The sequence below is a fragment of the Thamnophis sirtalis genome, unplaced genomic scaffold (assembly GCF_051295495.1).
Source record: "Thamnophis sirtalis isolate CommonGarterSnake01/CBP01778 unplaced genomic scaffold, rThaSir2_p1.2 scaffold_4, whole genome shotgun sequence".
NCBI lineage: Eukaryota > Metazoa > Chordata > Lepidosauria > Squamata > Natricidae > Thamnophis > Thamnophis sirtalis.
The window spans coordinates 113,318,340-113,333,025 of record NW_028261384.1 but is presented as its reverse complement, the minus strand read 5'-3'; the positions used below and the strand labels follow the sequence as shown (position 1 = coordinate 113,333,025).

The 14,686-nt window shown below is 36.1% G+C and overlaps 1 protein-coding gene across 1 annotated transcript; it reads right to left on the bottom strand.

Annotated features, from left to right (window-relative positions):
• Positions 1 to 3,350: 3,350 nt before the first annotated feature.
• On the bottom strand, positions 3,351 to 5,973 carry LOC148046254 (vomeronasal type-2 receptor 26-like). The gene is made up of 2 exons (XM_087711966.1): positions 5,928 to 5,973; positions 3,351 to 4,252 (listed from the first exon to the last, which is right to left on the bottom strand). Exons 1-2 carry the CDS (start codon positions 5,941 to 5,943, stop codon positions 3,351 to 3,353), a joined length of 918 nt encoding a protein of 305 aa, XP_087568092.1. The 5' UTR covers positions 5,944 to 5,973.
• Between the last annotated feature and the right edge of the window lie 8,713 nt (positions 5,974 to 14,686).

Here is a 14,686-nt window from a genome sequence, read left to right as displayed (position 1 = left end):
TGGGTTACAGTCTTTAGCCCCAGGCCTGATGGGATAGCCAGATTTTGAGGGCTATGCGGAAGGTCTGGAGGGTGGTGAGGGTACGAATCTCCACGGGGAGATCGTTCCATATGGTCGGAGCTGCCACCGAGAAGGCTCTCCTCCGCGTGGTTGCCAGTCGACATTGACCGGCAGATGAAACTCGGAGGAGGCCTAGTCTATGGGATCTAATAGGTCGAGTGGAGGTGATTGGCAGTAGGCGGTCTCTCAAGTACCCAAACAAAGTACCCCAAGCAACAAAATACAATTTCAAATCCAATAAAAGCCAGTCCACATCTTTCATTTTCATCTTGTTAAACTTTATATTTATCTTTTTTTTGCTATATAAAGTTAGATATAACTTTTTGCCATAATTCCCATAACAATGTCAAACTATTTACTAAGATTGTATTGCTATCATTCTTCTTATCCTTCCTATTACCTATCTTTTCCCATTCAGGTCTATAACCATGTTGTTTGTATTTTTATGATTTATACTGTTTCCTAATATGAATTGATTTCTTATTAGTAAGCTATGACGATCACTGTTATATCTTATGATTCTTGATGAATGTTTTTTTCTCTTTTCTTTTTTTCCTATATTGTACACTGAGAGCATATGCACCAAGGGTAAATTCCTTGTGTGTCCAATCACACTTGGCCAATAAAGAATTCTATTTTATTCTATTCTATTCCATTCCATTCCATTATCTTTAAATAATACATCAGTTGTATCATTTATAATCAGGTATTATCTGAAACCATAACATAATTCTTGGCAAAATAGTCATAAGGATTCTCCCCAAAAGTGACAATTTAATTTTTTTTCATCTTAGAAAGTGCTTCTTAATTCCTATAAGTCATACTAGGTGGACCGGATAAGAAATTCCAACCCAAGAACCTAATTCTACTTTACTGTATATTAGCAGAATCTTGCAAGTATGAAAGTAAAATTCTCCTGCTGACACTTTTACAACTCAATGATTTAGGAACAGGCCCTTCTGAATCTCTTACTCCACCCTCTATGTAACTGTGGTCTCTCCTAGCTCTTATCAGACTATTCCCTAGGCAGCAAATCTTTGCCTGGTCAAGCAATGGCTTACTATATACCTACATCACCCTCCCACTCAGAGTCATCTGCCTCTCTCAAGTTCTCAGGGGAAGATGGTTATGGCCTCTGTCATTCCCATCTTCTGTCAGTTAACTCCCAAAATTGCACAAGGCATTCAGTAACTCTGCTGTGCCTACAGAGGTGGTTGCCACACATTCATTGTGAATCTGATTGTCCCACACAGCTCCCAAGTATCTTGGTTATTCCTCAAGCCTTCTATTTGGTTGCTTCCATCTTCCCCAAGTTGATATCCCTAGGGTGTCATCTATCCCATAGAAAAAGTCCTTCTGCTCAACTTGGTCAATGCCTAAGTCCTGGAAGGTTAGTGGTCACCAAGAATGGGTTTTGTTTGGGTATTGATTGTGAAAGCAGTGCACCAATTGTAGTACATGTACATCCATTGCTGCCTAGCATGGCTTCTCAAACTCTAGGTAACTTTCCAGTGTATTGGGTATTCAGGTCATTTCTCTCTGCGTTTAGTACCACCTTCATCTTGGAGTTTTCCTCCCTCTTCCATACATTTACCCATAGGGGAAAGGGAAGCCATCTGTGAACTCAGAATTCAGGGGACCACCACTTGCAGAAGTGAAGAGCAGTGGAATACGTAGTGAACTTTCATTGATGCTGGCAATTTTAAATCAAATTCTACTGGGTTTATTTGCTTAGTAATTGGGGAAGGAGCCATGCATGTTGAGTCTATTTTCTTAGACAGTTTTGTGGAAGTCACACACGTACAAAACATCACATTCTCTTTTGCATATTTCACCTTCTCTTGGTTTGGCTGCATCATAAGATAAGATAAAATCAGATAAGATGAGTTGAGAAGAGAAGAGAACCTTCATTGTCATTTTTTACTGTCAGCACACTGGCACACATTAAAAGTGAAATTCTGTGGCCTACTCTCAAAGGAAAATATACAGTATATCTATCCATACCCATAGATACAACACATATACCCATGCCATTGCATACAGGAGAGAGGGGGGAGGGAGGGAAAGAGAGAGGGAGAGGGAGAGGGAGAGGGAGAGGGAGAGGGAGAGGGAGAAGGAGAGGGAGGGAGGGAGAATATTGATGCTGTACGGAACAAAACTGTAACTGAATCATTATTGCATTTTAGTAAGATGGAATATGTATGTATCTTTCTATGTATTGAGATGGTCTGTATTTATTTTGTTAATATTTATCTGTTTAACAAGCTCAATATTTTTCAAGACTTCACTAAAAGAGGTCATATGCCAGGAATCCATACAAAGAAGGTACATTCTGATTCTGTAAATAGCTTAGAGAGGGCTGTAAAGCATTGTGAAGCAGTGTATGAGTTTAAATGCTATTGCTACTGCGATTTCTATTTCTATTCTGTTCACAGTTGTATTAACTGGGAAATACAATTCCAGCAATATCTCCAATATAAACTTGGAAAATATACAGCATTGACAAAGCTAACAACATATATTCACAAAATAAGTTTAACCAAAATCAAGCAAGGATGGCATCCATATACTCAATATATCAATACATCAGAGCAAATACTAATAGTTACAGTTTGATTTTTAAGATATAAATGTTTATAAACACTGTAAATCATGTGAAAATTATACAGAATATCAATAAAAACTTTTTCCTCACATTAAAGAATTTATTTATCTGAATTATCACAATTTCTAGTTTGGTATAAACAAATGGATTCAGCTATTCTATACATTTTATAATATTTTCTAATACAATATAACAATTAACAAGAAAAAAATCTACAAAAAAACCACAAGGTGCATTCTGTTTAAATGGGGTTCTTTCTAGTTCAGCTGATCCTTGTTTCCTGTCTACATATGGAACTAGGTTACAAGTCTAGATGCATCGTAACACTCTCCTTTTTAAATAAAGATCTTAGCAACACATATACTCCTGATATACTTATCAAAGAAACAGAGAAAAAGAGTAGCTAATTTTAAAAGCTTCTTACAATCAATTGTTGATTTCTACAAATGTTACTGATATTTATTCAAATAAAATCATAACATGTGAAAATACTATTCTACAACTCGCTTCATACTCTACCTATATATGACAACAGAGACCAATAGATAACCCTACTACATATAATATTTAATATTTAGTATTAAATTTAATATTAAATATTCCATTAAAAATGAGCAGAAAATTTTCTATTCTACTAAATAAGTTGCTGAAGATTTTTAAAAAAATGAAATAACAATTTCATTTATTAAGAGTTTCTCTTAATAAGTTGTTCCCTGTTGTTTAGCTCTGGCTTAAAAATAATTATATAACATTTGGGAAAATATATGCAGCCCAGCAATCCACCACTGGACGTCAAAATAGAGAAAACCTCCACAGCCACCACGTATTTGCCTTTGGTGCTCAGGTAGGATGGAACAAAAGAGAGCCATACACTACGGAAGATTAGCATGCTAAATGTGAGACATTTGGCTTCATTGAAACTACTGGGAAGCTTCCTTGAGAAAAAAGCTACTGTGAAACTGGCAGCTGCCAGAAAGCCCATATAACCAAGAACACAGTAGAACATAGTAGCTGAGCCTTCATTGCACTGCATTATTATTTCCTCAGTTTCTGAATTGTTATCAACATCAGGGAAAGGGGGATATGTGAAGAGCCACACCATACAGATGCCTGCTTGAATCAGAGAACAAGTAAGAACAATGAAGGTGGTCAGGCCTTTTCCCACCCATTTCCTCATTCTGGATCCTGGCTTGGTGGCCATGAAAGCCAAAACCACAGTGATGGTCTTTGCTAGAACACAAGACACAGCCACTGAGAAGATGATGCCAAAGCTAATCTGTCTGAAGAGACATATTATATTGCCAGGTGCAGCAAGAAACTGCAGTGAGCAAAGGAAGCAGAGAAGGAGGGAGATGAGCAGAATGTAAGTCAGGTTTCTGTTATTGGCCTTGACAATGGGAGTATGGTGATATTTCAAAAATGTTGACAACACCAATATTGTGCAAAAAGAAAAAGAGAGAGCCAGAATAACTAGACTTCTTCCCATTGGTTCTTCATAGGATAAGAAAGATATTCTCTTTGGAATACATGAATCTTGGTCTTTGTTTGGATATTGGTCTTCTGGACATTCAGAACAGTCATCCATATCTGTAAGAGGTTTTTTTTTAAAAAAAAAACACCTAGTTTTATTCCTGTATTATAATTACATTATACTTTTTATTGTATATGATTTTTAGTGTCTTTCTTCTTTTTCCATGATTTCATCCGTGGCACCAATACTTTCAGCTGGTTTTTGTACTTATTGCTATCTTTCAACATTTGGTGTACTGGTTAATAAATGAAAATTAAGAGATTAGTAATAAGCTCATTAATTGTTTAGGATGAACTTTAATTAATAGCATAGTTTTAATACCAAAACTTTTTTAGTATAACTTTATTAGGTGATCAAACATCAGTATCTACTGTATCTGTATCTATATTTTTATATTCAAATTCTTTAATAAAAATTTGAATAGAAACAATATACGTAGAGATAAACCTCTGTGTCTTCCATGCATGAAGAAGAATTTGATTGGACAGATTGAATAAATACTTAATATCCCAAGCCTACAAGTAAATGAAAATATAATTGGTTTTTGGGAAGTAGAATTCCGAGATAGCTGATCAATTGTAGATAATATTCCTGTATTCCATATTTTCAGGCAGATATGTGTGAAAAAATAAAACCTTGACCATAATAAATTTTATTTTTGCTCTTGATTCATAATTTTTGGAGGAGAAAAACTCTCACATACATGTGATGAGAGGCATGAATGCATTTAATCATCGGCAGTTCTATATTCACTTGAAAAGTGTCTAGAAACCCTAACTGGTTCAAAATGCAACAGCCTATATGATTTTTGGCAGGCCCAGTTTTGCATATGTGTCTTCAAAATGGCTGCCAATTTTCTTCTGGATACAATTTAAGGTATTGGTTACTTTTAAAGCCTTATATGGCTTGAGATCAGGTTATCTGAAGGCCTGTCTCTCCCTACTTACATCCTCCCAACTCACCAGAGCAGAAAGGCAGAAAATATTGCATTTCTCCTCTTCTAAGGAAGTACATTTAGTCGGATCCTAAAGAAGGGTCTTCTCCAACATGGTTCATTAACTTTGTAACATCATTCCCTAGGTCCTACTTTGACACTCTTTCACAAGGTCCCGAACATCTGTTTTTTTTCAATTAGCTTGAGGATGCCAGAGTAGGATGGCATTCATCAAGATGATTGCTATTACCAAGGAGGTGATGGGGTTATAGGGTTTTATTACTGTATATTGGGGTTTTTCGTAAGGCACCCAAGGTCACTGACAGTGAGGGGGGGGCATATAAATTTTCTAAATAAATAAAATAAATAGGTAGTCCTTGACTTACAACTATTTATTTCACATGAGCATTATAATCAAAGTTATAATAGCCCTGAAAAAAGTGACATATGACCATTTTTCATGTGTTTGACTGTAGCAGCATCCCCATGGATACATGATCAAAATTCAGATTCTTGGCAACTGGTTCATATTTATGACTCTTCCTATTTTCCAGGGTCATGTGATCCCCTTTTATGACTGTCTAACAAAGTCAACAGGCAAGCCAGATTCACTTACTAACTGAACATTCATTTAACAACAGTGGCAAGAAAGATCATAATATGGGGCAAAACTCACTTAATAACTGTCTCACAATTATCCATAAAAGAATATAACCCAAATTCCATATTTACATATTAATGGATCTGCTTGGTATATCCTGCAGTATTATAATATCTTATTTCATAATGTCTCTTACCAATCAGGCTTGACATCTTCCCTTTAGGACATGGAATACAATCAAAGCAGCAAAATTGTTTCCCCTCCTGCTTTCTCCTGAAATTACCAGGGAGGCATCTCTTAGTACATAAAGAAGTAAGCAATGTCTGGCCCAGAAAGGGTGAAATATGTAGAGCCGAGGTGGCACAGTGGGTAGAGTGCAGCACTGCAGGCCACTTCAGCTGACTGCTATCTGCAGTTCAGCGGTTCAAATCTCACCGGCTCAAGGTTGACTCAGCCTTCCATCCTTCCGAGGTGGGTAAAATGAGGACCCGGATTGTTGTTGGGGGCGATATGCTGACTCTGTAAACCGCTTAGAGAGGGCGGAAAGCCCTATGAAGCGGTATATAAGTCTAACTGCTATTGCTATTGCTAATATGTATATATTAGCATTCTTATAACTTATTTGCAAACAGAAAAAAATACTATAAAAAATCATATGGTTCTTGACTCTACAATTAAGAGGTAGTCAGTTTACCAAGTAATTGATATATCTTAAATCCATAAGCAGTAACAAGCAAGTTTTAAATAAGTTCAAATCTCTCTGTAATGTGGAGTCCTTGGTGCTCTTGGAGCTTGGTTGTATTCTTAAAGTTGTTTACATACTTGATTAACTAATAACCCAAAACATATACTACAATTAAATCATAAAAACATTTTAAAACATTAAAAGTAAAAAAAAAACCACACCTAATTTATGTAAGCTAGATATCTGTCTCATTAACAATATAGTAAGGGGATGGTTCTCTTGGTGTATGTAGCTCCCTGGGCTCAAAAACATAACCAGTTTTTAAGAGCTTTATGAAGGGCTTGGTGCCATTGTAATATTGGGAGGATGTTCCACAGAAGAGGGGCCACCGCAGAAAAGCTAACCTTCTAATCCCTGTCAGCTGACATTCATTGGCTGATGGAATGTTTAAATCGTGAGGGAATATGCAGGAGCCATGGTTAAGAACAAGCTGTTTATTCAGAACATAGATGACAGTGATTCAAACTCCCCGGTAACGCGCCAGGGTATTTATACAAAACCAGAGCAAATGTCAGAATTGACCAACCAATCAGGGGCTGTAACTGGCTAGCAACAGGCTATGCTGTGTCCAGCCAATCAGGGCGCAGCATAGGCTGTTGCCGGCCCTTCCAGAATATCCCCTGATATTCAATACTCCTTCCCCCCAGTTCTGTGCATGCTCCCCTACTCCTTCCCCCCCACTTCTGTGCATGCTCCCCTAATCCTTCCCCCCCAGTTCTGTGCATGCTCCCCTAATGGAGCATGTGTAGTAGTCCTCATCATTGTTGCCGAAGATGGAGTGCTGGTGAGTCTACTTGGTGGGGAAGGCCCAAAGAAGTCCAGGCAGCCCGTAACTCAGCCCAGGACAGAAATCGGTTGTCTGCGGAACGTTGCGGTTCAGAAGGCTCTCTGTTGACGAGGAGGGGCTGCGAGCAAAAACCGAGAGGAGGAGGTGCAACACTCAAATGTGTGCAAAGGCCCTCCTGGCCACTGCTGCCTCCTCTTCCCTTGGTGACATTGCTTACAATTTTTTTCCAGATTTATGCAACTTCAAAATATTCATACCCAACTTTACAATCTTTGTAACAACTGCAGTTGTTAAGTGAATTAAACAGTCATTAAGTATATCCAACACTGAATACTTGTCAGAATCTATCTGGCAAAGTCACAAATGATATTCACATGACCCTAGGATGCCGCCACCATCATAATTATATCTCAGTTTCCCAGCATCCAAATTTTGATGACAATTGTCAGGAATGTTTCAATGATAAATGTGAAGATCCGTCATAAATTACATTTTTCAGTGCCATTGTAACTTTGAATAGTCACTAAATGAATAGCTGTAAATCAAGGACAAATAGATATTAAATAACATCCAGATATAATTATCTGCATTCACCAACCTACTTGGTTGAAAGTTTTGTGCCAGATGATGGCTTCATCATGAATGATGAGCTTTTTGCCCTCAGATGTCCAGGGATTCAGTTTCCCAACTTTCATTCGATGGAAGGACTGGTTGGGGAATGTGACCCAGTTTATAACATCAAATCCTACTATCAGTTCCCTCTGCTGATCAAACAAAATCTCATCTCCAACACTGTTATTAAATGAAATGCTTTTTAGAAACTGGTGGAGCTGAATATCAAATAATACATAAGAAATGTCCAATATTCTGATTTTGGACATTATATTTTTTCCTGAATACATTGCAATTTTCTTAAAGATTCCATATTCATCTAAAAATGGTCTCAAAATAGTCTACAATTCCCTGTCACTTTTTATTTAATGCAGATCAAAAGAAACATTTTCTGCCTTCCAATAGAAACCTAATTAGAATTGAGAATCTGGAATAATTTCTGAAAGTATGGATGGCTTGGCTTGAAAGGGCTCACTGTCTTCTAAGAAGCTTCACAGAAGATTATAAGAAGCTTAAGGAGACTTGATGCATATCAAGAATACATTAGATCTTACTTTTCATGAGTGCAACTTCCTATTAGAATATTTTAACCTTTCAGATTATGAATGGACTAATATCATGTTATTCTGAGATATTCATACATAGAAGGAATGTGTTAAAGTTTTAGCTTGGGTATAGCTTTTTTTTTCTTTTGGGCGTCAAGTTTTAGAATATGTTGGAGATCTTCTTAAAATCAAATAACACAAAATAGTCCACATATAATGTGGAAAAATGTCCTTTTGAATTTATTTTCAATGTATTCTTTTTCCTAATGTGCATGATATTTTTGTCTTGATTTTATTATTTTAAATAGTCTCCTTTTTCTTACTGGTATTTTTATTGTATTTCATTAAATTAATGAAAACAATGTTGGACAATGTTTTTGTTTCAGAGATAGGAAAAACTACAATTTCTGTCTTCTGAAACGTGCAGAAATTTTTAGTAAATCTGTATGTCTATGAAATTGTACTGGAAGTCATAATATAATAAATCTAATACCAATTTATTGACTATGCATATTCATGACCCATGAATATCTCGAATATCCCAGCTCTTTTGGTAAAACACTGATGAAACATCCATCTGGGAGGCCATGATCCACACCTTACCTTTAGGCTCTAGGGACACTAGTTCCATTTTTGGAAGCTGAAGCAGTAACCTCAAATGCAGAAGTGTTCTTTCATAGACAATCACTGCTTTGGTTTGCTGTTCATTGAAAAATAATATGTTTCTGTTAGCCATTCTAGATCATCAAAAATGCTGCTGATATAAATTGGTCTTATCTTTTTTAGGAAGGCAATACAAATGCCATGAAGAGGAAAGAGTGAAAATGTCATTCTCACAAATCTTCCATTATCATCTTCTTTTGCAAGAATCCCAACCCAGGTCCATCCAAAGTGCAAAAGCAGATAACACAAACCTTTGTATTCATAACTTTCATTAGGAACCATTTGATAGATGGAAAAAGAATCACTTTGATCTGGCATCTCTGGATATGACCCATATATTATCTATAATATTATTATTATTATTATTATTATTATTATTATTATTAATAATAATAATAATAATAATAATAATAATAATGCAGACTTTGCAAAGAAGCTGATGAAACTCTTGATCACATACTCAGCTGCTGTAAAAAAATTGCACAGACTGATTATAAATTCAGTTCAGTAGCACAAATGATCGATTGGAATTTGTGCAAAAATTATAATATTAAAACAGCAACAAACTGGTGGGAACATCAGCCTGAAAAAGTCACCGAAAATCAGATGGTCAAGATCTTGTGGGATTTCCGTATACAAACGGACAAAATACTGGCGCATAATACACCAGACATCACACTGGTTGAAAAAAATAAGGTCACAATTATAGACATCGCAATACCAGGTGATAGCAGGGTCGCCAAGAAGGAACATGAAAAAATCGCAAAAAAGCAGGACTTAAAAATTGAAATTCAACGACTATGGCACAAACCAGCAGTGGTAATTCCAGTGGTAATTGGCATACTGGGTGCTATTCCAAAACCACTGGAATTACATTTAAAACAGTTAAAAATTGACAAAATTACCACCAGTAAAATGCAAAAAGCCGCAGTGCTTGGATCTGCACGCATATTACGAAAATACGTTATGACATCCTAGAGCCCTGGGTAGGGCCCGACTAGTAACCAATGCCAAATCCGGCGAAACAACTGGCTGCTGTGATACAATTGTATAATAATAATAATAATAATAATAATAATAATAATAATAATAATAATAATAATAATAACAACAACAACAACAACAACAACAACAACAACAACAATTCCGCCGTTGCCGGTCCCAAGCCCGGATGAGAAAGGAGGAAGGTTGGGATCAGGTTGGCATCTGGTCCCGTAAAAAACCCCCCGCCAACCCATACAATATGGTGGAAAAAACGAATAAGAATTCCATACCGCATCGGTCGTCGCGCGGGTTAACAAGGGCCGCGGCGGATGTTGGGGTCCCTGAACATCCGTCGACAAGTGGGCTACAAGTGGACCAGCCAACAAAAGGACAAAAATATAGTGCAGATGAAAACCGTGCCATAATGGCCTGTTACTACAACTCAGAGCCAGAAAAAAGAGGATATTTAAAGCGAATGTATAAATTATGGAAACAACAATATCCAGATTCAAATGTTAGTGAACAACGATTAGCATATCAAAGGCGATTTATTATACGGAATAAAGTGTTTAGTGAAGTTGAACATGGGGAAATTCAGGCAAATTGCAAAACCCAAAAAACAATATCACAAGCAGAAATAACTGATATTCAAGACACAACTAAGGACATTATAGGAGAACTCCCAGAAGAAGCTCTTGGGAAGGAAATAACATCACCACCACTAGAACCAGTTATCACTGAACCAACTGATGAACTAACCCAAAAACAAAAAGAATTGAAGGATAAGATCATGGAGCATTTCCTGCTTAATGAGGAAAGGCAACGTTGACCATCACTAAAAACTGTGCCGAAGAAAATTTTGGCCCCTATCATGAAAATGGTTAATGCAGTGTTTTCAACAATTGAACCAGGATCCATCTTGGAAACAAACCAGTTAATGTACAGCGCAGCTGTAATAGTCACTAATGAACTAGGCATTAAAATTAAAGTACCTAGTCATACAACAAAAAAAGCATCAAAGCCAAAGTGGAAAATCCATTTAGAACAAAAAATAAAAAAATTAAGGGCAGATGCTAGTAACTTAAAGAACATGCATGAGCAACGGCTTAAAAACAACAAAATCATAGATCGGCTAATCAGGAGATATAGATTGGATACAAGAAACATCAATGAAGCTGTAGAGATTGTAAAACAGCGGATAACAGCAACAGCTAGAAAAATTGAAAGATATGAGGCACGAATCATCCAATATAAACAAAATCAGCAATTTCGATCAGACCAACGGCATTTTTATCAAAGTCTTAATGTAAATGGTGACACCAAAAGTGAAAAACCAGAAAAACAGGCCACAGTTGAATTCTCGAAAGAATTGTGGGAAAATGCAAAGGACTACAACAAGGAAACAAAGTGGATACATGACTTTGAGAAAAGCATTGGCAACAAACAAATGCAAGTATTAGAAATAACAACTGAGATGGTCAAAAATCGAGTTAAAAAGGTAAAGAATTGGACATCACCTGGAAAGGACCAATTACATGGTTTCTGGCTCAAATATCTGACCAGTTTACATGCAATATTGGCCAGGCAACTGAATGAAATTTTACAAAAGGGCCAAATTGATGAATGGTTGACAACTGGAAAAACATACTTGATTCAGAAAGATCCAACTAAAGGAACAACACCTGAAAACTACAGACCAATAACATGCTTGCCAACAACCTTCAAATTACTCACAGGCATTATTGCAGATAACATGATGGATTATTTGGAAACAAACAACATCTTCCCAGTAGAGCAAAAAGGCAACAAAAGAAGGAGCAGGGGCACAAAAGATCAGCTTCTAATTGATAAAATGATATTAGAAAATTGTAAGAACAGAAAAACGAACTTGAATATGGTCTGGATTGATTACAAAAAGGCATTTGACTCACTGCCACATAGTTGGATCATAAAATGCTTAGAAACAACTGGCATTAGCAAAAATATTACATCCTTTACTGAAAAGGCAATGAAACAATGGAGAACTGAGTTGGCAGTAGGGAATGAGAGCTATGGAATGGTTAATATCAAGCGAGGAATTTTCCAGGGTGATTCACTTTCATCTCTTCTCTTCATCATCGCAATGATCCCACTATCAGTAATCTTAAAAAAAATGAAATTAGGCTACCAAACAGCCAAAGAAGCTGAAAAAATTTCGCATTTACTATATATGGATGATTTGAAACTCTATGGAAAGTCAGAAAGAGAAATCCAATCATTGACAAATACAGTCCGAGTATTCAGCACCGATATTTCAATGCAGTTTGGCATAGAAAAATGCGCCACTGTATCCATAAAAAGGGGCAAAATCACTGCATCTGAGGGAATTGAAATGCCCAATGGCCAACTAATTAAATGCAAAGAAAATGAAGCCTACAAATACTTAGGCATTCTGCAGTTGGATAACATCAAGCATGGAGAAGTAAAAACTATTGTCAGGCGAGAGTACACCAACAGAGTTAGGAAAATTTTGAAATCTAAATTGAATGTTGGAAATACAATCAAGGCCATAAATACCTGGGCAATACCAGTTATAAGATACACAGCTGGCATAGTTAACTGGACACAAGCTGATTTGGACCTTTTGGACCGAAAAACCAGGAAACTAATGACAATGCACTACAGTTTACATCCACGTGGTGATACTGATAGACTATATCTGCCCCGAAAATCAGGTGGCAGAGGATTATTACAAGTGAAGCAAACAGTTGAAGAAGAAAAACATGCACTGGCTGATTATTTAAAAGACACTCAAGAACATCTATTAATCGAAGTAAAGAACAAAAATCTACTGAAGGCCCAACAGACAAAACAAGAATACAGAAAAGATTTGATAAAATCAAGAATGGAGAGTTGGCAGAACAAAGCACTGCATGGTCAATTTCTGGAAAAAATAAAAGATAAAGTGGACAGTGAACAAACTTGGTTATGGTTAAAAACAGGTACATTAAAGAAAGAAACAGAGTCACTAATCCTGGCTGCGCAAGAACAAGCTATCCGCACAAATGAAATTAAGGCCAAAATCGAAAAATTTCCAACCAAATTTTCCATTTAGGCTTCCTCTTCATGTCTCTTTGATTCTTTTGTATTTCCAAACCCAATTCTTTGGTGATTATGAAGGCTGCTGCATAGATCAGCAGGTTTGTTTCATATTATTATTATTATTGTTGTTGTTGTTGTTGTACAATTGTATACTTAATTGTATACTTGTATACCTAATACTTTAGGTTATTAAAATGCACTTTAACTTTTAACAAAAATATAAATATTTTACTGCATAAGATGTCTTTCAAGATGGTATATAATGTAAATAAAAACCCATGATTTTAATATTTAGAACTAACATATTTTATCAAGTTTCAGCACATCTTAAATCTTCCGTGTGATAAAAAAATGAATTCTTTTTCCATGATAAAAATTGCCATTTTCTTCAAAATTGTTATTCCAATGCCAAATCCAATCAGTTAAGTGAGAAAAACTCCAATTAGCAAACTCATGCTTTAATCTGTTTCTATGTTGTAATAATAAATCAGATAATTTAATTATTCCCAGAAATCCAGTGAAAATGAACAAGAATAAAAAGAATCACCATCTCATTAATGATTAACCTGGAAAATTTATGTATCTAACCCCATACCTAATTCCATTGCTTTGGGGGATTATTAGTCCAGAATACAATCTGGAATACTAATAATTATTATATAAAAATCTTACATGGGTTCTCTTATAAATGAATGGTGGGGATTTTTAGAAAAGGTAGCTGGATCTGCTGGCATGAAGACAAGAGAAGTAATAGCACCCATGATGAGGTCACCGGACTGGAAATAATTGTGAAGAATAGGAGAGGATCATTAACCTTGCAATTTTTCAAGTCAGACTTGTAAACCATTGCAGTCAAGAATAGGAACAAAGCAATGAAGATCATTATGTCAGATATATGTCCACAATAGAATTGATTGAATAAAGTTTTAGAATCTTCAAGGTTACATAACAAGGAACTATGCAGTCACCTACTCCTCACAATGCTTGATTTCTTCTGAAACTCTGAAAACAAGTCCTAATAGTCCAGGAACTATTCTGACAGCATTTCACTATAACTAGACTAGCTCCAAATGGGAACTGTCAGAGATTTTATGTACTGCTCATAAACACTAATACATTTTGTTCTTGCTATTGCATAAATGTTCAATATAAGATTGAAGAACGTATAAGAAAATACGTTACGACGTCCTAGGCCCCTGGGTAGGGCCCGACTAGTAACCAATGCCAAATCCGGTGAAACAACTGGCCGCTGTGATGCAATTGTATAATAATAATAATAATAATAATAATAATAATAATAATAATAATAATAACAACAACAACAACAACAACAACAACAACAACAACAACAACAACATTAAAGAAAGAAACAGAGTCACTAATCCTGGCTGCGCAAGAACAAGCTATCCGCACAAATGCCATTAAGGCCAAAATCGAAAAATCCTCTGATGATGCCAAATGAAGACTTTGCAAAGAAGCTGATGAAACTGTTGATCACATACTCAGCTGCTGTAAAAAAATCGCGCAGACTGATTATA